The 24,750-nt window shown below is 44.3% G+C and overlaps 1 protein-coding gene across 4 annotated transcripts; it reads left to right on the plus strand.

The window, feature by feature from the left end:
• On the plus strand, positions 1 to 24,492 carry PEX22 (peroxin 22). Of its 4 annotated transcripts, none has more exons than XM_086793028.1 (9): positions 1 to 634; positions 1,131 to 1,358; positions 17,578 to 17,625; positions 17,814 to 17,870; positions 17,956 to 18,057; positions 22,389 to 22,454; positions 23,164 to 23,265; positions 23,345 to 23,492; positions 24,181 to 24,492. In XM_086793028.1, the coding sequence occupies exons 1-8, from the start codon at positions 527 to 529 to the stop codon at positions 23,456 to 23,458; spliced, it is 825 nt and encodes a 274-aa protein (XP_086649154.1). In that variant the 5' UTR covers positions 1 to 526; the 3' UTR covers positions 23,459 to 23,492; positions 24,181 to 24,492. The 4 variants fall into 4 exon arrangements, with proteins under 4 accessions (XP_086649154.1, XP_086649155.1, XP_086649153.1 ...); XM_086793029.1 differs by having other exon boundaries at positions 24,187 to 24,492; XM_086793027.1 differs by lacking the exon at positions 24,181 to 24,492 and adding an exon at positions 24,021 to 24,074.
• Positions 24,493 to 24,750: the final 258 nt, after the last annotated feature.

Below are 24,750 nucleotides of genomic sequence, written 5' to 3' on the forward strand. Positions count from 1 at the left end.
CTTTTAACATAGGTAGCCTAAATTTCCTACTTTTCACTTACCCGCATAAGTATTTCCTTGGATGCCTTCAATCTTGTATTAACATCAGTGTGAGCCTTCAATCTTGATCAACATCTTTCTCTCAAGGCTCACACTGCATAAGGGGGAGGGCCAAAAATAAGTTTGTTTTTGTTGTTCGAGCAAAGGTTTAACAAGGCTTTCAATTACAAAGGCTAGGCATTTGCTTTGAATGCAAGATATTGAAGAATACTAGATTTGCGTTCTATATACATTAGACATTTGGAATTAGCCCGAGGTTTCTCTCCTCCTGTACAGCCATAGCCACAGCTACAGCCATAGCTTTGACCTGTGGTCTGCCTCGCGTCCCTGTGGATTAGTGGCCGAAGCTTCATCATTAAGGCTTTTTGCCAGAAACAGGAAGGTTTGTCCTTATTACACAGATCAGAAGGCGGCCGTTCTTACAGGCGAACAGGAAGATCTGGTTAGGGTTTCTTCTCCGTTCCCGGTGAAAGCCCCGCTCCGAGGCATGGGCGAGGAATCCATCAGAGAGGAGATTCTGCAGCTTTTCCGTGGCCTTGGCTCCTCCTTCTACACCAGAGTCTCTCACCTCATCGCCTTCTTCTTCGATCCGATGGTAGCGCTCCCATATTTATCATCATTTTTTAATTTCCACTTCATTTTTTGTGAGGTAGAAAGAACAAAAATTATGTACCAATCACATGAGGCTTAGAGTCTGGCAGTAGAAGTTAGGGTATGTATGCATGCATGTCTGTATGTAGATATTCATGTATGTGTGTGTTGCATACACAGGTGAGTGCACATCTTGACCTACCTTTCTAACATATAAACATGGTTGAATCACTGCATCTGTATACTCGTATGCATGTGGACAGGCATGCGAGTGCACATCTTGACCTACCTTTCTAACGAATAAACATGGTTGAATCACTGCATCTGTATACTCGTATGCAGACACACACATGTGCTCTCCCTGCCTTTTCTAATGCTACATCACATCATGAGAAAGCAACATAAGATCACTTCTGAAACAGCACGTGCCATGCTAATTTTGAGCAAGTACATCATCATCCTAAGACAATTGCTTAAAGGAAAATTTTGGGCTTTTGTAGCGTGCAAGTTCCATAGGAGCATTGGCTGGATTTGCCATTGCACTTGTTTGCACATGGAAGTATTTGAAGGCTCCAAGAAGCCAACCCAAAAGGTTGGAGAAGCGTGAAGGAACACCAGAGAGCTCCACAGAGAGCACCACAGCTGGTACATCGACTTCTGTTGCTCTTCACCACACACAGTCTGCACAGCGCGGTGTGGTGATTCGAGAACCTGAGGTTCCCATTCAGGTGTGGTGATTTATCCTAACAAAACTCTGCACTGTATTTTGAAAGAGTTTCCAAGCAAAAGATGCTGCCTATTTTTTGTATTTTTGCAAAACTCAGTCTTGTTTTGTAAGGTGCCTAGTATGATGACAATCTCAGAACAAAAGTGGGACTTATAATGAGCTCTTAGTAGGCTAATGAGGGGTACATCAATGCTGTTAAAATGTTATAAATTTACCTTATTAGTCTGTAGGACCATATTCACAATGGTATGATCACTGTCATTGAAAAAGACTAATCATATTTTGGGGAATCATTGCCATAGCAAATAGTATAGGTATTCTAATAGATCACTGCTGCAATCCAACTTTTGGAAGGTCACATTTTGTGTGAGGTAGATATTATTAGATTGCATACGAAGGTCTAGGGTTAGAGATTAACAAGCTCAAAAACGTGGTGCCATTACCCAGCCCTTTTATCATCCCCCACTCCCTCGCTTGGAAGAGTGTTTGCTCTGTTGCAAGGAGCTCAAGGCATTTGTGAAAATTCCTCTAGGGACTTCTGAATTGTTGCCAAACAGGCAGGTGGGGCCCCCTGATACAGGGCAGGCTAGGTGTGTGCGGAGTGGTTTCCAATTTTGGATAAGTTGTAACACTTGCAAACAATAATGAGAAATGTATGGGAAATCTGAAAGAAGAAGAAGGTACTGCTGCAGAAATGGATGCATCCAGGACAGCAGTGGATGGAGAAGATAGTGGAGAGGCTGCAGATACTGGTGGAGAAGATGCAGGAGGCAATCCAGCTCTATGTGGACACAACAGATACAGGGGCTGAAACAGAGTGTACAGTGGGCTGAATTGGTGCTAAAGGCACTGGTATCATTGCGGGTGAAGAAGCTTGTTGTGGGAGATGAGAAAACTCTCCAATATCAGCTGGAAATGAGTGCAAAATCTGTGCAGAAGTGGACATGGAAGAAGAATCAAGTCCAAATAATGTCTCATCAAACTGAGCATCTCGAGATATGAAAATATCCTCCATATCTGGAACCCAAAACCGGTATCTTTTGGATCTCGAGCTATAGCTTGTGAAAATCATCCTTTTGGACTTAGGAGCAAGTGTAGTCCACTTCTTATCGAGGACATGAACAAAAGCAACACAACAAAGACATGAAAATGTGATACATATGGCTTATGTCCAGAAAATGCCTCCTATGGTGTCAGCCTGTTAACCGCCTTTGAAAGCGAGTAGTTAATGAGATAAACAAGTAGCCATAGCTTTTGCCCAAAAGGCGGGAGGCAGACCAAAATGATGCAATAAAGATCTCGCCATCTTCTTCACGGTCTGATTTTTCCTCTCAACTACTCCATTCTATCGAGGAGTAAAAGGAATTGTTGTCTGCCGTTGAATACCTTTCGATGCATCAAAGGGTGCAAACTCACCACCGTTGTCAGTCCGCAAGAATGAAACTGTAGAGTGAGATTGATTCTCAACCATGGCTGTCCAAGTCCTAAAATTGGCAAAAGCATCAGATTTCCAAGCCAAAAAACATACCCATACTTTCCAAGTGAAACCATCCACCAAAAGCATGAAGTACTTAGCTCCTCCAAGGGACTCAACCTCAATAGGTCTAGGCAAGTTTGCATGTATGAGCTCGAGCTTTGGTGTAGCCCGACGTGTAGCCTCCTCTGGAAAAGCATCTCTGTGATGTTTGCCCATCATGCAAGACGAGCATATATGTCGTAGTTGTTGGAGCTTAGGTAAACCAAGAACCAATTGCCAGGAAGAAATTTTCAGCAAAGCAGAAACAGGTACATGACCAAAGCGTGAATGGCACAAAGAAGTCTCATCAATGGAGACTAAGGCATGAGAAGGAGAGAAGAACTAATGGATATGAGAGTCAGATGAGGGAATCTGTGAGGAGAAATTTGTGATTTTGTAGAGGCCTCCATCATGAACTCCTTTGGCCACAACCGAGTGTCTTTCTGACAATGACCTCAACCACCTCATCATCAAAATAAACTTCGAGTCCCTTTCGAGCAGCCATGTGAATTGAAAACAAGTTCTTTGAAAGTCGAGGCGCATGTAAAACATCATGGAGAGTAGCAAAGGAGCCAAGAGAAACATTACCAATACCAAGAACGGGTAAGGAAGAGTGATCTTCAATGCGAACTGAAGAAAAGAGTGGCTAGTAATCCTCCAAAATATGTGAATGTTTGGTCATATCGGCGGAAGCACTGCTGTCACATTGACCCACTCAATCTCTGTTGGTGTGTCACTAACCGTTGCGGAAGAAGTCATATTTGTGATCATGAGGAAAGTATCATGTGGAGAGGTAGGGGGAGAATCTGTAACCGTTGTATATGCTACTTTGGTATTCTTCACCTTTTCCTTGCCTTTGTTCTTATAAGAATCCTTGTCAGAATCTTGAGAGTTATCTTTGGAATTGGCTGCCCGAGAATTGTCACGTCGAGCAAAGCACCGTTCCTCCATATGGCTTATCTACCACAAAAAGAACACTCCCAAGGTTTTGTTACCTTTGGCCTTTGTAGCATCCTTCTCGTCCTTGCCTTGGGCAGCTTTGTTGCTGTTGCCTCCTTATTCTCCGTTGTTCTTGCCCTTGTCTTGGGCAATAAAAGCAGATTCTGACTTTCCTTTGCCTCTCATCAAACACATGTCATGTAGATAAATCACAACTTTTTCAAAAGATGAGATGGAAGAGGCTGGCGAAAGTAAATATGATCTTTGAAGGAATCAAAAGAGGGAGGCAATTTACCGAGCAGCTGGTGGATCGGGTTGTTGATTGCGCTCCCATATTCTTCAAGTTGCCGCTTGATGTGAGTAAAGTCCCCAATCTTATCAGTGATATTGTTAGATTCACTAATGGAAATCTTGTCAAGATCCCTCTCTAGCTTGGCAATCTTCACGGAAGAAACATCACCAAACCTTCTTTGAATCTCAAGCCACATCTGTCGGGCAATTACTCCTCGTTGAAACAAATTGTGCCTGAATGGCAAGAGTCATGCAATGAATGATGATGAGGCATGCACGAGCATCCAAAACTCCACGAAAAGTTGGATCCACCAAGGCAGGTGTTATAACTGATGTTCAAACACTAGCACCTTCAAGTAGCAACTGGGTATAAAAGGACCAAGTATGATAATTGGTGGCTGTAAGCTTCATGGAATCATTAATTTGGGGAGGAGTGTAGGATGTAACATGAGAGAGAAGGGGAGAGGTTCTATGGGAGGGGATACACAAGAGAAGAAGTGGCGGTAGGAAAGGATGGGGGAACCACCAAATGAAAGGGTACCAATTAAGTGGCAGCCGCAGAAGTAGGGGATAGGATGTTAGCAGTCATCTCCTGTCTGTATATATACACCAGGGCCTCTGTTGTGGGTGTGCCCGCTTGATTTAGGTGTTCTCTCATTTTTCCCCACTCTTCATGTTTTTTTTTCTTTTTTTTCCTATTTTATCCTATTTTTACCAGGTGTGGGAGGATGTTCCGTGGCTCCTGGCTGATCTAGACACTAGCTGATTGCTGGTCTGGGTGTCTTGGATGCTGGCCGACTGCCCCTACTGGTCCCCGACTTGTCATGTGTGCTGGCCGATTGGGGACATGTGCCGGTCGTGGACATTTTGGTCCTGTCGGCTGTCTTTTGAGTAGCTCGAATGCTTGTGTGGGGCCATATAAAATGGCCCCTTGCTCCCCCACTTGTTGTATTCAATATTTGGGATTTTCTTGTGTATATATAGTAGAGTTACACGCCTCTTTCTCTCCTTCTCTATTGCTGTATTTTTCTGCAGTGCACTTGCTCTTGTGTTCTCAGATTTTGTCTTCATCTCCGCTGCATATTCTGACATGGTATCATAGCTCTAGGCTCTTAATCTTGGGAACTGTGTGAGCAAGAGGGGGGCTGTTTTGTTGCTGATTGGTAAGACTGTTTCGGACTGTTCGGGAAGAGGAGAAGCAAGAGGAAGGCAGGCTGATTTACTGGTGGACAACCACTTGCAGGTTTAAGTTCTTTTTTTTCCCACACACCCACCCTTTGCAGTTACATCCCCGCAATGGCAGATTTACTTGAGATGGCTGAGAAGCATGTGAAGATCCTGACACTCCCCACGTTCCTAGTTGGACGGGAACAACTACAGCATATGGAAGGTAATGATGGAATCTGTTTTGGAGTCCTACGACCTTGTTGATTTCATTGTTGTTGGGGCTCCATGGACGGAGTTAGAGGAAGGGGAGTTACCCTCCATTCGGAAGGAACGCGACGCACAGGCACAGTTGTGGGATCGTGTCGATGCCAGGGTTCGTTCTTTCATCTTCCTCAATTGCACACCGCAGGTAATCAATCATATCAAGCATATGACGTTGGCCAGAGGTATATAGCAGCATTTGGCTTCTCTCTATAATAGGGTATCGCCCATGAAGCGGATTTCCTTGGAAGTACAGATGTGGGTTATGAATCTTGCAAAGTCATCGACGATGCGGGAGCACATTAACAAGTGTCAAATCCCCATGGATCTTCCCTCGTGATCGATCTTGGTTCGAAACTCGAATCCTACAAACAAACGAACAACAAACAACAAAGGGGGTGCAGGCCTGACTCACCTCCCAACCATGACAGCCGTGGGCAAGCCCACAGTCTTGGCTGTCCCCTCCGAGCCACGAGCTGAGCTAACTAGGTTGACGCACCGACCAATCTCCTCCCCGTGACGTCCCATACCGCCACGAAGCTGCCCTCGCGGGCCTCGAGACTGCTGCCGGCCTTGGCTGCATAAAGCAGGTGCACGTCTGCACTAGATCCAGGCTCCAAGACCATAGAGCTCTCACAAACTCGCGAGACTCTCTATATACAATAACTAACCTTGGCCACCCTTTTATAGGCTCTTGGCCGGTCATCGGGCGTCCACACTTGGCTGCCCGCCCGTCCATACTTGGGTGCCCGCCCGTTAGTATATCCCTAACTCAGCTCGTCAATCAGCCTGCCTAGTTCCAAGCTTCCCCAAGCCTTGAAACTAGTCTTGCATGCGTATAGCACACGGTAGATACCCACTATGCACATGACATACTCCCCTTCCTCTAAGAGCTCACTCCTGAGCTCACTAAAAAGCCAGGGTAATCTCTCTGAAGAGCAGTCAATGTCTCCCATGTAGCGTCCTCCTCAACACGATCCTTCCACTTGATCTTGTATTCCGTGATAAGCGTATGACGCAATCTTCGTTCACGAAATCCAAGAATCTTTTCAGGTTCGTGCGGAATAAATGTCATGTCTTGGACATCTATAATTTCTTGAGGAGTAACTAACTGATCTGCTCCACCCAGTACTTCCTTAAGTCTACTGACATGAAATACAGGATGAACTTTCACATGAGAAGGTAAATCCAATTCATATGCAACTGAATCAATCCGTCGTGTAACACGAAATGGTCCACAGTATCTAGGGGATAATTTCGGAGATTACCTGTCCGTAAAGTCTCGGAATCTTTTGGAACTCGCAAATACACCATCGTTCCTTCAGAGAACTCTCTAGGTGAACGATGTCTATTAGAATAAAATCTGTCTCGGTCTTGGGCACTTCTAATAGATTCCTTCGCAACTTGTAACATTTCCTGCATATCTTGTAAAAAATTACGTGCTGCATCATGCTGAAGTCCTGAGAATCCTACTGTAACAGGTGATCTTGGTTGAAAACCGTACATAAGCATGAAAGGACTAAACCCTGTACTCGTATACTTAGTACTGTTATATGCAAATTCTAACATAGGAAGATAATCCTCCCATGAACTTTGTCTTTTGGACACATATGCTCGAAGCATATCCTCCAAAATCTGATTTACTCTTTCAGTCTGGCCATCAGATTGAGGATGATCAGAGGAACTCAAATTCAAAGTTGTTTCCAACTTCTCGAAAACAAGTTTCCAAAAGTCACTCGTAAACTTAGAGTCCCTGTCACTGACTATGTCCTGCGGTAACCCGTACAGTCTAAACAATTGCTCGATAAACTGCCGAGCTAATTGCGTAGCTGTAATATTCTTCCGGGTCGGTAAAAATCTAGCCATCTTTGTCAAGCGATCTACCACAACCCAAATAGAATCGTGGCCTTGATGTGTTCTTGGCAATCCGGTAATAAAATCCATGGAAATACTTTCCCATTTATTACCTGGGATTTGCAAAGGATGCAACAACCCAGCCTGTCTAAAGCGTTCAGCTTTATTTGCCTGACAAATCTGACACTTGAGAACATAATCTTCTACATACCCTTTCATCTTTGGCCAATAAAAAGTGTGTTTCACTAATGATAGTGTCCTATGTACCCCAGGGTGTCCAGCAGAAGGGGCGTCGTGACACTCCCTCAGAATCTTGGACCTAATGTCCGGGATCTGTGGTACGCAAATTTTGTCATTACGGAATAGTAAACCATTCCGAATCATCCACTGACCTCCTGCAGCCTGAATAGAAGACTGCTCAGTCACCGAGTCTTGGTCAATCAATGAGCTCCCGTCTTGGATCTTCTGCCAAAATGGACCAAAATAACTATCAGTCCTGCAAAGCCCTCTCAATGACTGAAATAAGTCAGTAGAAATCTCGGTGAACGACAAAGTATTCACCTCTCTAATCCGACTAAGCGCCTCTGCAATATTATTCATGGACTCTTTCCGATAACGGATCTCAAAATCAAAATCTTGCATTAACTCTGCCCAACGAGCTTTCCTGCCTCTCAAATCATCCGCATCACACACATACTTGATTGACTGATGATCAATACCACAAACTTGGAGCCATATAAATAATGTCTCCAAACCTTGAGAGCATGAATCACAGCATAAAGCTCCTTCTCAAGGGTTGGCCAACGAGATTGAGTGTCGTATAGCTTTTTACTTTCAAAAGCAACCGGTCTACCATCTTGAAATAAAGCAGCCCCGATAGCATAGTCACTGGCATCAGTTTCAAGAACATAAGGCCGACTAGGATCAGGCAATGCTAAGATAGGTGCTTCCTTGACTTTATCTTTCAAAAGTCTGAAGGCCATATCCAAATCATTATTTCAAGTGATAGGCTGATTGGACTTACGTCCACGACCTTTCAATAAGTCGGTCATCGGTAGTGTGAGCTGAGAGTACTCCCGTACAGATTTCCTAAGAAAAACTACAAAACCAAGAAAAGAACGAAGTTGTTTCACTGTTCGCGGTATAGGCCAGTCCAAAACCTTCTGAACTCGGTCATAGTCAATGCTCAATCCATCTCTAGTGATCTTGTGTCCCAAGTAAATGATGTCGGTCATAAAGAACTCACATTTACTGAATTTAGCATATAGTCGATTCTGTCTTAAAATAGATAAGACAATCGTGAGGTGTCTGACATGATCCTCAAGAGTACGACTATATATCAAAATATCATCTAGGAACACCACCACAAATTTTCCCAAATGTTCACGAAAAAGATCGTTTTTCATTTGCTGGAAAGTGGCTGGAGCATTGGTTAACCCAAAAGGTAATACGAGAAACTCGTAATGGCCATACCTAGTCCGAAAGGCGGTTCTTTCGACATGCCTTTCATGAATACGTATCTGGTGATAGCCAGTACGCAAATCTATCTTTGTGAAATATTTCGCTCCTGCTAACCGGTCAATTAGGTCATCTGATCTAGGGAGAGGATAACGGTTCTTAATAGTCAGCTTGTTCAATCTTTTGTAATCTATACACATTCTCCAAGTATTGTCCTTCTTTCTCCTAAGCAACACAGGTGCACCCCAAGGTGATTTACTTGGACGGATCTGGCCCATCCTCAAATAATCTGCGAGTTGTTTAGCCAACTCATCTTCCTCAGCTTGGCTCATCCTATAAGGTGGAATACTCACAGGATGAGCACCAGGGATCAAGTCAATACGATGATCTACTGCCCGTTCAGGTGGTAAACCCGATGGCAATTCCTTAGGAAATACATCTTGAAACGAATCAAGTATCTTCTGTAATTCTTTGCTTTCAAACACACTTAATTCATTCACATCCATGGAAGGGATGAGAAAAGAAGAAAGTGGAATCAAGACACAATGGAAAGCGGTGTACAAAGAAGAATTCATTATATTTCCAAAATTAATTGTATTTACAAGAGGTCCCTGAGAGGGATGAATACAATCACCTAAAATACTATACTTGGTGTCCCTATGCTGAAAAGAAAAAATATGACTAGACCAATCTATCTGGACGTCAAGAGTCTTAAACCACTCAATCCCTAATAACAAGTCTACATTTTCCAGATGCATAACATAGCATTCCAGAGTATCTTTGTAGTCCTGAATCTGGATTGGAAGCATCTCCACCTTGCGATCCCAAACTTGTCTGTCCGCAGGTAGACGTACCTTATAGGTATGGTCGCTGAGTGTCGTATCAAGACTCAATTTCTGCACAAGTTTGTAGTTAACAAAGTTATGCGAACTGCCAGGGTCTAAAAGAATGTGAATTTTATGGCCATTCACTTCTCCATAAACTCGGAGAAGATCATGCATGCCAAATACCTTAGAATTGAACAGACAATCAGAACAAGTACTAGGGCGAGAGAGTACAGTAATTGACTTACCTGTCAAAGACAACTGGTTAGCTGCCTTTGGCTTGGGTCCTACGTTTGACTTGGTACCCTTTTTCTTCGGGCACTCATTACGCATGTGTCCTTTTTCTTCGCAGATAAAACAACGTCCTTCCTTCTTGAGCTTTAAAGCCCTAAGGAGTCGTTTCTTCTTTGCTGGTGTCGAACTGGAATTCTTCGAAGGTTGGTCCGAAGACTTGCCTTCAATCATGTTAGCCATAGGTGCGGAGAACTTTCTTTTATGCTTGTTCCCCTGCTCGGTAACGGGTTTTGACTTGGAAGAGACCATCGTATCATCATAGATACGAGCTGAATGAATGGCCTCGTCCAATGTTTTGCATTTGTTATTTTTAACCTGTAATCGGTATGAGTCGGGTAAACCAGCTACGAAAAACCCCAATAGAGTAGTGGGATCCATCTTTGTAGCTTTCATCTGCAAGTCACAAAACTTCTGGAGGTAGACCTCATAAGTGAGGTGTTGCGAGGTCATGGTCAAAGCTGAAAACCGGGCAACGACATCGTAGTCATCCTCTTTCTTGAGGAATTCTTTCTTGAAAATATCTTCAAATTGTGTCCAAGTCGTTGGCTTTGGGTTCAGTTCCTTCCACCAAAGCAAAGCTTTGCCGGACAGGAAACCTGCTGCTAACTGTATCTTCTTTCCATCATCATATGGATGAAACTGAAAGTGAACTTGCCACTTGTGTAGCCAAGTGTCCACGATCTCCTTGGTTCTCTGCTTTTGCTCGCCCCCGAACGGTTCCGGAGTAATATTGGGGCCTAAAGCAGAAGCCAAGGTATCCATTCCCGAGAAAGTAGAGAGGGTAGTGATCAAGAGAGCGATGGAGTTCTGCAAAGCCTGCATCTGGGCTGCGATTTGTGCCTGACGTTCCGTCGAAGAAGCTTCGAGAGCTACTTTGAACTCTTGGAAATCTGATTTTGACACAAACTCGTCAAAAAGATCGGCATCAGTGCCTTCCGTAGCCGGCAAGCCTTCGCGTTCCACGAGGGGCTCCAACTCTGATTCTTGGGTCGACATCGTGAAGAGGGTACGTGGAGAGAAAATTTGGTCTTTGCACAACAAAAGTGCGAGCGAACTTGAGAGCTTGAGAGCTTGAAAACTTGAGAACTTGAGAACTCGAGAGATGTGTGGCAAGAAGCCCACTAGAGGGGTTTATAAAGGTTTCCCAAAAGCCAAAAAAACTCGAAAAGCTATGCTTAGCTTTTGCTTTAGCTTTTGTGTTTTTTTTTTCGTGAATAAATACATACATACATACATACATACATACATACATGGATTTATATATTCTCTTGTCTTAAAAAAAATAAAAAACCTTGGAAACCTTAGAGAGGAGAGAACTTTTAAACCTTCTTAAAAAAAAATAAAAATTTAAACTCCCTCTTAAAAAAAAAAAAAACGAAAGCACTAAAAACGTATGCTTCCTTGCGTTTTTGTTTTTTTTCTTTTTTCCTCCTCCTGGATTATCCCGTTGGTGAATTGCCGGTGTTTGCTTTTGACGTCACCCATGGTTGCCTGCGCGAATCTTCCTGCCGGCGCCACCCTGCCCGCCGTCGGCTGCTGGAAACCGGGCGCCTGCACGAAACCTGCGCTGGCCTGGCTGGGGCGCCTGCGTAGGCCTGGGCGCTGCCCGCTTGGCCTAGGTGCCGCCTGCGCTAGGCTCCGTAGACCTGGCTGGCTGCGTTGCCTGGCTGGAGCGCCTGCGTAGGCCTGGGCTGGCCTGGGCGCCTGCCCGCCTGGCCTAGGCGCCTACATGGGCTGGTTGCCTGGCCACGTAGGCCCATGCGCCCGCCTGCAAGACCGCCAACAGCAAACTAGCGTCTCCCGCCAGTGCACTAACCTGGCCGCCTGCAAGCAATCCAGCACTTCTCTCATGCGCTCTCTCTCTCATGCACCAAAAAGCAACGAAAAGGAAACATGCTTTTTCTGTTTTTCTCTCACGACTGTACATGCGACTGCACAACCAAAACTTCTCTTCTTTGCAAAAGCAATCAACCCTTACTCAACCTACCATCTCCCATCAACATGGGTGTCTTTGATGAAGAAAAACACATACAAAATCTGAAAACTGCAGTATGCACAGAAAAAACAGCAAGCTTTTTTAACACATACCGTTCTTCGACCTCTTCTTCTCTACCTACCGACTTGCTCGTTCACGAGGTATGCTCTGATACCACTGTCAAATCCCCACGGATCTTCCCTCGTGATCGATCTTGGTTCGAAACTCGAATCCTGCAAACAAACGATCAACAAACAACAAAGGGGGTGCAGGCCTGACTCACCTCCCAACCATGACAGCCGTGGGCAAGCCCACAATCTTGGCTGTCCCCTCCGAGCCATGAGCTGAGCTAACTAGGTTGACGTACCGACCAATCTCCTCCTCGTGACGTCCCATACCGCCACGAAGCTGCCCTCGCGGGCCTCGAGACTGCTGTCGGCCTTGGCTGCATAAAGCAGGTGCACGTCTGCACTAGATCCAGGCTCCAAGACCATAGAGCTCTCACAAACTCGCGAGACTCTCTATATACAATAACTAACCTTGGCCACCCTTTTATAGGCTCTTGGCCGGTCATCGGGCGTCCACACTTGGGTGCCCGCCCGTTAGTATATCCCTAACTCAGCTCGTCAATTAGCCTGCCTAGTTCCAAGCTTCCCCAAGCCTTGAAACTAGTCTTGCATGCGTATAGCACACGGTAGATACCCACTGTGCACATGACAACAAGCTGCAGGCTCTTCAGCAGGAAGTTCTTCGTGCTGGGAAGGAGATATCATCGGAGGATATGACCATCACGTTGCTGTCGCATTTACCCTCTCAGTACTCAGTTTTCTACTCTTCTTTGATTACCAGTGGTAGGCTGAGCACCATCACATGGGAGGATCTTGTGCCCATGGTCTTGGACCAGGAGGAAAGATTCTCGTACCCTCCACAGGGCGGAGGTTCGGAGGACTTAACTGGCCAATGGTTGAAAGGCCGTAATAACAAGGGCAAAGGGAAGGCTTCATCGGAGAAGTCTTATGAGAAGATGTCTGACTCAGACCGCGAGAAACTGAAGGCAAAGCGGACCTGTAATGATTGTGGTGAGAAAGGCCACTATTGGAGGCAGTGTCCCAAGCGGAGCACCGAGAAGGGTGCCGAATCCTCAGCGGCAACCGTGAAGACTCCAGCTTTTGTGCACCTGGAGGTTATGGACACCGATGTTTCATCTTCTTTGTGCAGGGAGGACGTTGGAGGACTCTCCGCTACGGATACTCGGGAGTGGATTCTAGACAGTGGTGCTTCTAGGCACATGACTCCTCCTCGTTCGACTTTACAGGATCTCTGCAGGTATTCTGGTCACATTCTTACAGGGGAGGGGATACATCCACTATCCCAGTTCACAGTGAGGGCAGGTTGGAGATAGTTCCCAATGACAGAGGAGGGAAGCATTCCTCCCAGGTGTTGTATGTTCCATCACTTGGTTTTCATCTGTTGTCATCAGTGCATCAGGTTTGCAAGGCTGGCGTACGGGTGGAGTTTGATGAGCATTTTGTTACTTTTCGGGACAAGGCGGTCCGACCATCATTTTGTGGATGATCGTTGCTACTCATGGAGAGTTGTGTGCTAAGTCTACTAAAAACATGTTGCCAAAAATTACTTGTAACCCGCAGATCTGTATCGGACACTATGGATTTTGGCAAGCCATGTAATCTAAACACATTGGCAAAAAATAATTCCGCTACTTGCAGAGCTTCAACTTTGTTCGTAATTGGAACAAAATGTGCCATCTTAGATATTCTATCCACAATTACAACGATAGCATTATAACCTTTCCTAGTTCTGGGTAATACCATAATGAAATCCATGGAAAGACTCTTCCATTTCCTCTTTGGAATAGGGAACGGATGTAACGATCCCGATGACTTCAGACGCTCGAATTTAGTAACTTGACGCTGTAAACAATGTGTCATATAATGATTAATATGTTTCTTTAACTGTGGTCACCAGTAGAAACGTTTAATGAGCTCCATTTTAAAAAAAGTTCCTGGGTGTTTTGCACATGAACTATCATGACATTCTCGTGTCACTAATACCCTTAAATTATCTGAGTCTGGAACACCTATCTTGTCGTTCCTCTTGAAATTTCCATTCTCAATGGTAAATCTACGTTTACCAGACAATAAATCAGACGGGGTTGATTCCTTATCTATTTGGCTAGCGTTATTCCATAATGATTGGACATACGGATCCGTCTTTTGAGCTTCACGTATTTGAAGAATGATCTCATTCGAGAGAGAATGAAAACTTAAACAATGATTTGCATGACTCAATAATCAGCTTTCATTGATAATGAACCTTGTATCAAGTACATGCTTTTATAGGCTAAAAAGCGTTATCTTTGATGCATAACATGGAAGGAGGCAATGCCACTTGGCTAGGCTAATGAAATCACTACTTATCACACTCACACACAAAACGGCTATAAGAGGAGGTTCACACACATATACTCACATACGCATATAAGTGTGTTCACACACATATAAGGGATGTTCGCGTGCGCACGCACACTTTTTTGTGTGTGGGTGAAAACTGATCCGGGGGACAATAGTACGTATAGGTCTCATATGCTCTTAAGGGAACGTCACGCTTGGTGTTGTATGCTTGATTCCTTGCACGCATGTGATTTATGGCTGCATCTTATGCTGGGTTGCACTAGCTATACTTTCCATCACAATGCTCTCACTAGCTATTGGGCTCGATTGGACCGATGGTACATGTTGAATGCAATGCAGTTTGATGCTCTTACTTGCGCAATGAGTTTGGGTTTCTTGATGCGATTGTCGGATCATTTCCCGCTCTGTATGATGTTGCATTTTGGTCTTCCACAACAGGATGTGCCATTGCCTTGCAAGAGGCTCTTGTTGGTTAATAATAGCTATCTCAAGCATCAGTGCTTCCAGTTCATGGTACATGGACTCATGGATTGCCTTGTTTTGATCCCGTTTGGGCATGGGATCGTTTTTCCATGGGCATGCAGGATATAATCCGAGACTATGGCAAATGCTACATGGGAGACTTACAAACTCGGGTGGCCAATGCTAAGTCTCAACTTCAACAGCTTACTGATCTTAGTCAGCAACGTGTCCTTTCTGCTGCCGAGCAATCCTGCCTTCAATCCTCACATCATTGCTTGGCTGACAATGATAAACATAAACTCCACAAATGGCAAGTCCGTTCTCGTCAAAAAGCATTGCAAGATAAGGGCTGCTCCTCGAAAGGTTTTTTCAAAAGCCTCCACACTTCCCAAGGTATGCATTCCCTTCATAGGGCGCAACGGCATGATGGGACTTGGACTGACAACAAGCAACAGCTTGATGGTGTTGTCCAACAGTATTTTTTGTATTTTTCTGATTTGTTTGCTGCTCCCGGTCCCTCCACCTCAGATGAAATTGCAGCACGTGATGTGTTCTTACGTAGAGTGCACCCTATTCTCTCTGTGGATGAGCAAATTTGTTAGAGATGCCATTTACTGATGAGGAGTTGACAGCTGCCTTGGCCCGATTGTGTCGCTTCAAATCCCGAGGATGGGATGGGCTTACAATTGGGTTCTTTGTTGAGTTTTGGGGTGATTTGAGCCTTGTTTTACTACGCATGAGTAATTATGCTTGGCTTTCTGGTGTGATGCCTCTCATGGAAAAAGGGTTTGTTGCGTTTGCTCCCTAAAACAATTGTGTGAATGGCTATCAGATTGGCGTGTGATTACTTTGATGCTAGTGGTTTATAAGTTGGTTTCTAAGATGCTGGTTCTCCGGCTGTCCCACATTTTATATGCTAGTTTGCATCTTGCTCACTATGGTTTTGTGCCTCGCAGGCAGATTCTTGATAATATTGCTAATACTTACATTGGGATAGAGTATGCCAAATACCTTGGTAAGGATGTTCTTATCATGCAAGTAGACATTGGGAAAGCTTTTGATACCATTCGAAGGGATTTCATTGCAGTTGTTCTCGCCCAGTTGGGCTTCGGTTGTCACATGCAACATGTGGTGCAAATGCTCTATGCGGATGGCTCTGCTCGTTGCCTGTCGGCTGATGCTCTCTCTTCTGCTTGGACATTGGGCCGCTCCGTTCGGTAAGGCTGTCCGCTCAGTGCCTTGCTACATGCTATTGCCACTCATCCGTTACTGCGATACATGGATGCTTTGGTTTTGGAGCAATGCTTGCATGGCATTGCTATTCTTGGGGGGACACCTTTTGTTAGCTAGGCTTATGCTGTGACTCCTTTTTCTTCTTGCGCAATTCTCAGTTAGATCTTCAACAACTTATGCAAGCCCTTGATCTGTATGGTTTGGGAGCGGGGTTACAAGTTAACTTTGAAAAATCAAAACTCTTGCCTGTCTTCTCAAATGCAGTTATCTTTGCACGCCAAAGATGCATGGGGGCTTGAATGTCTTCGCGTGCGCGCGCACACACAAACAGGGGCACACATAGATGATGGATACACACAGAGAGACTCTGAAATACCCAACAGAGGACTACACCCCATTGACCGAGATGGCGCCTGGTGACTCTGTCAGAATGTGCAGCGGAAGACTAACGCACGTAGGAGACGCACCATCAAGCACCACGAACACCCCCAATGGGCACTGTAGCATCCCTCCACCCCTCCACCGGGCTCCCATCTCCCGGTGAGCTGCCCCCCAAAACACCAGCCGGAGGAGATAACTATGACAAGGTGCCACCACACCCTATATATGGCGCTTCAACTTCCCATGCTTTCACTTATGGGATAATCGAAGGCACCTTCTAGCCATAGATCACAAGCTCGAAATCGCCAACCTTCCAACACCCTCCCTCGATTCGAGCTCCGCAAGCCATCGAGGCGCGAGGGGGTCCGCCGAGGACTACACACGCCCGAGCTCTGATACGATGTCAGAATGCGCAGTGGAAGACTAACGCACGTAGGAGACGCACCATCAAGCACCACGAACACCCCCAACGGGCACTGCAGCATCCCTCCACCGTTCTTCCATCTCTCGGTGAGCTGCCCCCCAAAACACCGGCCGGAGGAGATAACTATGACAAGGTGCCACCACACCCTATATATGGCGCTTCAACTTCCCATGCTTTCACTTATGGGATAATCCAAGGCACCTTCTAGCCATAGATCACAAGCTCGAAATTGCCAACCTTCCAACAGACTCGTCCCTTGGACAAGGGCTTACAACATGCTCAAGGCCCATTAGAAAAGGGATCCTCCATACTAGATGGAGAATGTCCACATAGCACCCTAGGATTGATTGTGCTTGTGACATAGGGTAAATGGTTAAAACTAGTGCATTGCTGGCTCTTGACTAACTAGTTATAGTATGGCCACATTAAAGCTAAAGCTCCCTTATTATTATAGTCACTTGCCATCTACCATCTCACATATGGTTGCACAAAGGAGGGGTCTATCGAATATCGAAGTTAGGGTCATCCTGTTGGGAAAACCTGTTGATTGTGTTTAATAATGTATTAAGTGGCCTTTGATTGTGCACTATGCATGTTTTTATGTCAGCCTTGTAGCATGCTGTTTCCCAAAATGTAATGCGTTTACAAAAGCAATATTGTCTGATGGCATGTCTTGTCTGCTGATTTGTTATGTGCTTTTGCATTACAGCTTACCATTACTCAAATTGTGAGGAAACAGCTCAATGGAGGCAGGAAGGTACAGAAATGCAAACATACATGATGTCTCGTGTACTATATGTATCAGAGGACTGCCTTTGTGAACATCTTTATTGCTCGCCACCGATATATGTCTTCTAGAGTAACTGTGCTCTTCCTTTTTGTCCTTAGACTAGGAGTAAAGTGTTTTTGGCCTCTGTTTTTTAAATTTGTGTTTGTTGCTTTCAGATGACTTGCCAATTACTGGGAGTTATTTTTGAAGAGACTTCTTCTGAAGAGCTGCAGGTGTTTTTGCAATAGTAAATCACTGCTAGTCAAGTTTGGGTCTCTAAAACATTTTGCTCATTTTTTCGCTTTCCGGGTCCTACAGAAGCATGCAGTAGTGAGACCTGCAGTTGTGGATGTGCTTTTGGAGTTGGCCCATGCTTGTGATCTATATCTCATGGCAAGGTTGCTTGATGATGAAAGTGAGGTGAGTGTGTGGCTTTCAATCACAGTATCAAGTATATGCATGCTAACGTCTTTTAAGCAGTGCTTTTTCTAGTTTCTTTTTTTAGAGCACTCGTCTGTCTGTGAAATTGTGTTGGAGCGGCGTGTCTAAAGAACCAGATTATGTATTCTGGTCATGATATGAGCTCATGGTAGGGTTGCCAGCGATGTGTTGTTCTGAAATGAAGATTGTCTTCTTTTTCTACATTTCGTAATAGAGCAAGAAAAAAGGACATTCCATTAGTAAAAGGAAAGGTACATCATATTAGTTTAGTGCAAACTTTGACTGTGGCAAGTTTTGGCTGGGGAATCTGGAGAAGAGGGACTAGTCACTACATATCAGTGAGGGAGGGAAAAGCTAATGGGGTCCTAAACGTCATAGTCTTGGTCAAGAGAGGGTGTAGGCTCCAAATATACACACATGCTGCTCTTACCTTAAGAATTTCCTTGGAGGCAACTTGAGTGGTTAGACAGCTCGTGATTAAGATCCATTCACATGGCTCCTCTATGGTTGATTTGCAATGTGCCTGCGAGATGTGCCAAAAACGGTTGCTGATAATGCCTCATGCATCCTGGAGGACTCCTAGTGCATGGAGGGGTATTTTGGAATCTCTCGTGTCCTGGATGTCTATGTATACCTGTCAGTATGTGTGTAGCCATCTATATGTGTTTGTATAGGTGTGAACACCCCATGTATGTGTGTAAGTGTGCTTATATGTGTGAACGCCCTCTTATCTTGATAAGATAAGTGTGTGCCATGTGTCATGTCCCCATATGTGAGTGTGATTTGTGTGAGTCAAACGATAAGGATTGCAACCTATAAAAGCATGTACTTGATGTACTTCATAACACAATTAATCAAGCTATCATTGAGTCGTGCATTACTAGTGTACTCTCTCTATGTCATCTCTCTCTCTCTCTCCTCTCTCCAGTTTGCGTTCTTTTCTCTCTACACCATGGAGTTCCATTCACTGAGGTCTGGTTGCTAAATACCCTAACCCTATCAGGTCTGAGGTTAACATTTGGTATCAAAGTGGGTGATCATGTGCTTTGCGTCTTGCGCCGCATGCCACTCTCGTGTTCTGGTGGTTGCGCCCCTGTTGGTGTTCTTCTACCGTCTCCGCCCATTTGTGCCGCCCAGGTGGCGGATCCCGTGATAGGGTACCGGATGGGCTCAACTGAGCGTCGCACTCAGCCGGCTAGGCGGACCGTAGGGCATTGAGCCACCCGCCTTCGAGGCGGCAATAGTTCGCCCAAGCCCTTGCTGGGCCACTGCCTATTTTCGCTCCCCGGCAATGAGTTTTCATCCTTGCCTCACCATCCTGATTTTTTTTTCTTTTCATTTGCGCTTCGTCGGAGCTCCTCCGCTTGTGCCTGTCTTTTCCGCCTGTTCATTGTTCCTCCCGGCATCAACTATACCTTCTGCCTCTACTGCATCGCCTATGCCTCGAGTTTCTTTTGCTGCCGGTTCTCTGTGCTCACCCACAGTCTGAGACTGTCTTGCCTCTTCTACTAGTCACCCATACCTACTGTCAGGCTTCTTTCTGTGCCACTGACGGTTGGGTCTAAACAGCAGTTCTCTAAGCTGCATTTGCAGCTACATCAAAAGTTTACTCATCATGGATTTGCCTAGATCAACCATCACCTTCGAGAAATTCTCTGGAGCAAATTTTCCAACATGGCAAACCAAAGTGAGGCTTATACTAATGAGAGATGGTCTATGGAATATAGTAAAAGGGACGGATGAGAAGTCAGAGGGAGCTGCCACCTCTCCAGAAGTCAAGGCATGGGTGGACTGGAACGACAAAGCACTTGTCTATGTTGGTTTGGGTCTTGCAGATAATTTAATACACATTCGACAAAACTGCAAGGGAGGCATGGAACAAGTTGGAAAATCTATTTGGCAAAAAGATTAATAACTCGAAAGTGTTTTTAAAACAAAAATACTCTACATTAAAAATGAAGGAGCATCACTCACTTCAAAAACACTTGAGCACTATTGGTTCTTTATTACAACAACTTGTTGCCCTCACTGGGAACATTGATGAAGACGACAAGAAGGCTGTCCTGTCCTCTCTACACTTAGGAGTGTCTAGAGAGATGACTCATGACAGCATAATAGTCGTCGTTGAGGAGGAGAGGAGGTTACAGGACCAGAACACAGTGGTCCTCCACATGGAGAAAGACTCCTCTCAGAACAAAGAAGCAAATCAAAGGCAAGACAATGAAGTGCACGTATTGCAGAAAGCTGGGCCATACTGAAGACAAATGCCTCAAGAAAATGGCCAAGGAACAAGAGAAGAGCCTTGCAAACTTGGTGGGAGAAGATGCAGATTCAGAGGAGGAAGAACCAGAGAAGCCGGAGACTTCTACAACAGCACCTAATAAAGCCTTTTCTGCTGAACTCCAATCTTTGTAGAGATAGATACCGACTCGGCCTTTTAGCCCATTTCATCTTTTTATGTGTTTTGAGTTGGGTTCTTTGCCCGAGATGTCCCCCAAAATCTGAAAATAATCTTGTGTGTGTATGTGTGTGTGTGTGTGTGTTTCTCCCACCTAAATGTTTGTACCGCCTTGTGCTATAAAAGGCTTTGTAATTTCCTCGTCAGCCGTGTTTTGAGGTAGGGGGGTAGCTCAAGAGACTGAAGAATCTTATGTGTGGTCAAGCTCCATTTGCAGGCTTGGTTGTGATTTGTTGTATCACGCCAAGTATGATTGTGATCTTTTGCATCACGTGGTGTAAGTGAGTCCAAATCACCATAAGTATGAAGGCTATTCCTCATAACTCCACACTCGCTCCGAAGGGGGGTTTGTTGGATGTTTCGGAGTCTCGTGTCCTGTATGTCCACCAGGTATACCTGTCAGTATGTGAACCATCTATGTGTGTTTGTATAGGTGTGAACACCCCATGTATGTATAAGTGTGCCTATATGTGTGTGGACACTCTCTTATCTGGATAAGATAAGTGTGTGCCATGTGTCACGTCTCCATATGTGAGTGATTTGTGTGAGTCAAAAGATAAGGTTTGCAACCTATAAAAGCATGTACTTGATGTACTTCATGACACAACTAATCAAGCTATCATCGAGTCGTGCATTACTCGAGTGTACTCTCTCTACAATCGTCTCTCTCTCTCTCTCTCTCTCCACAGTTCGCTTTCTTTTCTCTGCACCACGGAGTTCCATTCACCGATGTCTGGCTGCTACATACCAGGTCTGTGATCAACAGAAGCTGATATAAAAGATTAGTTAACCAGCGTGCTTTGATTGTGAAAGGGGTCGCGCCAATGTCAACACTCCTGGGTTCTCTGTCAGTCTCATATTTGCAGCAAAATGACCTTTGTCAATCTCACATGGAGCTAAGATTGCACTTTGGTTTTTGATGAGTTTGGGAAATAATGTTAACTTTCCATTGGTACATCTTTACGTTGTACTAGTAGGCATGGAGATTTCTTTTGAAGTTTTCGTGTAGGTTGTGACCAGCTGGTTTGTGCTATTTCTCTCTAACTTAAGCAGTGCCTCTGCCCAACTAGCTACCATGTGTGCGCGTGGGTGTTCTTCGTAGTGCTAGCCTTATTCATAGCTGGAGAAGTGGTAAAGACTCAGTATGTTTTGTTCATGAAGATTTGTGTGGACATATCTTTTTGCATGAATCTGTACCTGCTCTTGGGTGGTGATGAGGTGTGTGGGCATGTCATAGCATGTAGTCTATGCTATGCGTGATGGAGTTGCTGATTTGAAGCTTTGTGAGTAGACTCTCACGGAGTTAAGGTCGCACTTTGGTTTTCTTTAAAGTTGGGTAAATAATTTGAACTTTCTATTGGTATATATAAAACCTCACATTTGCATGTTGGTGATGTGGCATCATGGCATTGCATACTGGTGGTTTGTTGACTTTGAAGGAGCCCATTTTCATTGACCATTGTGGTTTTGAAATAATAATGGTCAATTTATCTTAGCCTGTGGGCAAAATGTTATCCATTTCCTTACCTCGTGAAAACAAGGATCATCAGGCATCAAAAATCTTCTCTTAGATGGAAGAACCTTGGCACATGCTCGAGGGAGGAGCATCAATTTCTAAATTACTGTCTCCTCTTGTCAGACACAATTTTTTTAGATAAGGTATGCCTGCATTTGCGCATCTAGGTTGTATAATCGCAGAAGCTCATGTCTGCACTGTGTTTTTGTTTGAGAATTTATACAAGGAGTTTCTCTTTCCAAGTTTCCTTTGTGTGCTGAAAAGAAACTTATAATTTTGTTTCAGTTTTGTTTGCTAGGAAGTAGACTGGTAACCCGGTTGAAATGTGAAATACAGGCAATTGCACTTGCAGCATTGGAGGCTGTTGGTCTTTTCTCTATTGGTGGTCTGAATCGAAACAAGGTTAGATTGTTCCTGCTACTCTCTTTGGTACGGAGTTCAGAAAAATGAGAAATTGATTGGTGGCATTAAGAGATCTTAGTGGAAAGGAAAGGATTTTCTGGGCTTCAGTTGGGTGAGACATGCTGTTCTGAAAATGGAAATGTGGTGACATGGATCCCTGTTTCAGGGTGTCTCTTGTATACATGCTCTAGGGTTTGAGGCTGAACCCAAAGCTACAGGGATTGGGATTCTTTCCCGAGTTAACTTTTTCAAAGCACACTTGGAGAAAGTTCTTTAAGGAATTCCAAAACATCTCCAAGGATCAGGTTCCCTGTCACAAACAGGTCAACTTATAAACAGGCTGGTTTTGACAGCAGGAATCTTGACCTTATCTCCCCTCCCTTTGAATGAGTGGCTGTTTCAACTTCTTTTATTGGGTTGTAGCAGTGACTGGCTTGAAGTTCCATAATCGTGTTCAGATAATGGCCTTAGCTAGGGGGAGGCAGTAACTTGCTTTGAAGGCTATCATGTGCTGACTTGCTAAATGTCAGAGTGAGATTCTGGATACAGTTGGCCTCTGTTGTGAAAGGGTTTGTAGCTGAAAATAGATAGCTTCTCCCTTGATGGCTTAGGGAACTAAATCAGAAACTGTTCTGAAAGAAAAGGTCTTCACTTTTTTGTTGCATTCTCTTTAGTGTGAGGTACACTTATCTGTATGTTGTATGATCAGGTGCTGTTTTGCAGTACTGAAGCAGGAAGGTCATCATTTGTACGCCAACTTGAACCAGACTGGCATGTGGACACCTCCATGGAAACTATATCACAATTAGCTGTAAGTATTAAGGAATTTTCCTTAAATCTCCAGCTAAATGGTGCATGTTCAGAACCTAATTGAATGCGTGGGTTCGCAGCGGTTTATTCGATATGAATTGTATATCTCTGCAAAAGGGACTGACCCTACAGCTCCAAATGTCTTGGGATCTGAGTCTCTTGAGAGTTACTTTGGAAGGCTTGGCCACAATTGATCAACCACTGGCCAATCGATCAAACAACACGCAGGTTTGTGAGACTGATATAGTCCTTATGTAGATTCTGACCTTTCCTGTTGGTTGCTTGAATGATGCCAATGACAACAGTTCTCACTCGATATCCAATCTGGGTAGTTTTGGCCTCTGGTAGTTTCACTCGTTTTGGCTAGAAAGAAATGCTGGGATACTTATATCATGTTTTACCTAAATAACATCTTTGCTTAGCATTACGATGGCGTGTTAACGGATTGGGCTTATATCTTGATGAGGAGTGAAGTCTTTTCAAGACTATTTTTCTATCATGTCTCTTGCCATGATTTCCAAATTCAGACCTTAAGGGGAGCGCTGTGTCCTTCACAATTTTGAGGAAGATGTCGAGAGGGGCTCCTTGGCTTACTGTATTGGTTGCAAGAGCTCTTTGTGAACAACTCCTACCGTGTGCATTAGAAGATTGGCCAAAAATTGCCATGTCTTGGATGAGCTGGCCAACTTTCATCTAAGTGGCTTAATCAGTCATGTTACAATCCAGCAATTGATGTATCTTATTTGATTTGGTTAGGTTCGGTTCTGGCTTGTGATTTGATAAGTTATTGTTTTTTTGGTGGGAGTCAAATACCTTAGACTACTCTCAATGGGGCTTTTAAGAAGGCAAAAGTGACATGCAGCTCTGGTTTCCATGCCTTGTGTGTTATGGACTGATATGTTGCATATATTCCAAGATCCAGGAGGCAGTCTTATATCCACATCGGCTGCACACTCAAATACTCTTACTCTGTACTGCCCATGGGCAGTAAATACTCTTGTGATTCCATCAAAATCAAAAAGCTTCAGGTTGTCATTTTTATGTTTCTATCTAGTTACTATACCTTCACAAGGCAGTAAATACTTCCATCAAAATCAAAAAGCTTCAGGTTGTCATTTTTATGTTTCTATCTAGTTACTATACCTTCACAAGGCACCTTGCCAGTACTTTGATTCATGGACAGCACGAAATGTATTACGAAGGTAAATGCAAAAACACAATTCATACATATATTTGTACCGAGAAAGCATGTGCAGCTTTAACTGGCACGAGCTGATAGGTTTGATTATGCTAGGTATGGCTACGACATCCACCTGAAATTCACTTAAATATCTACTCAACTGCAGAATTGGGTTTTCTGGCTTGCACTGTATTCATAGGCCATACATCTTGGCACTTTCTTGCTCACAAGTAATTACTCGGGTTCATTTATGTTCAGTACACTGAATTCTTCTGCTCAATGATGGCAATTTATGCGTCAGGGTGA

This window comes from Cibotium barometz, chromosome 59 (assembly GCF_041138505.1).
Source record: "Cibotium barometz isolate CiBa-2024 chromosome 59, ASM4113850v1, whole genome shotgun sequence".
Classification (NCBI taxonomy): domain Eukaryota; kingdom Viridiplantae; phylum Streptophyta; class Polypodiopsida; order Cyatheales; family Cibotiaceae; genus Cibotium; species Cibotium barometz.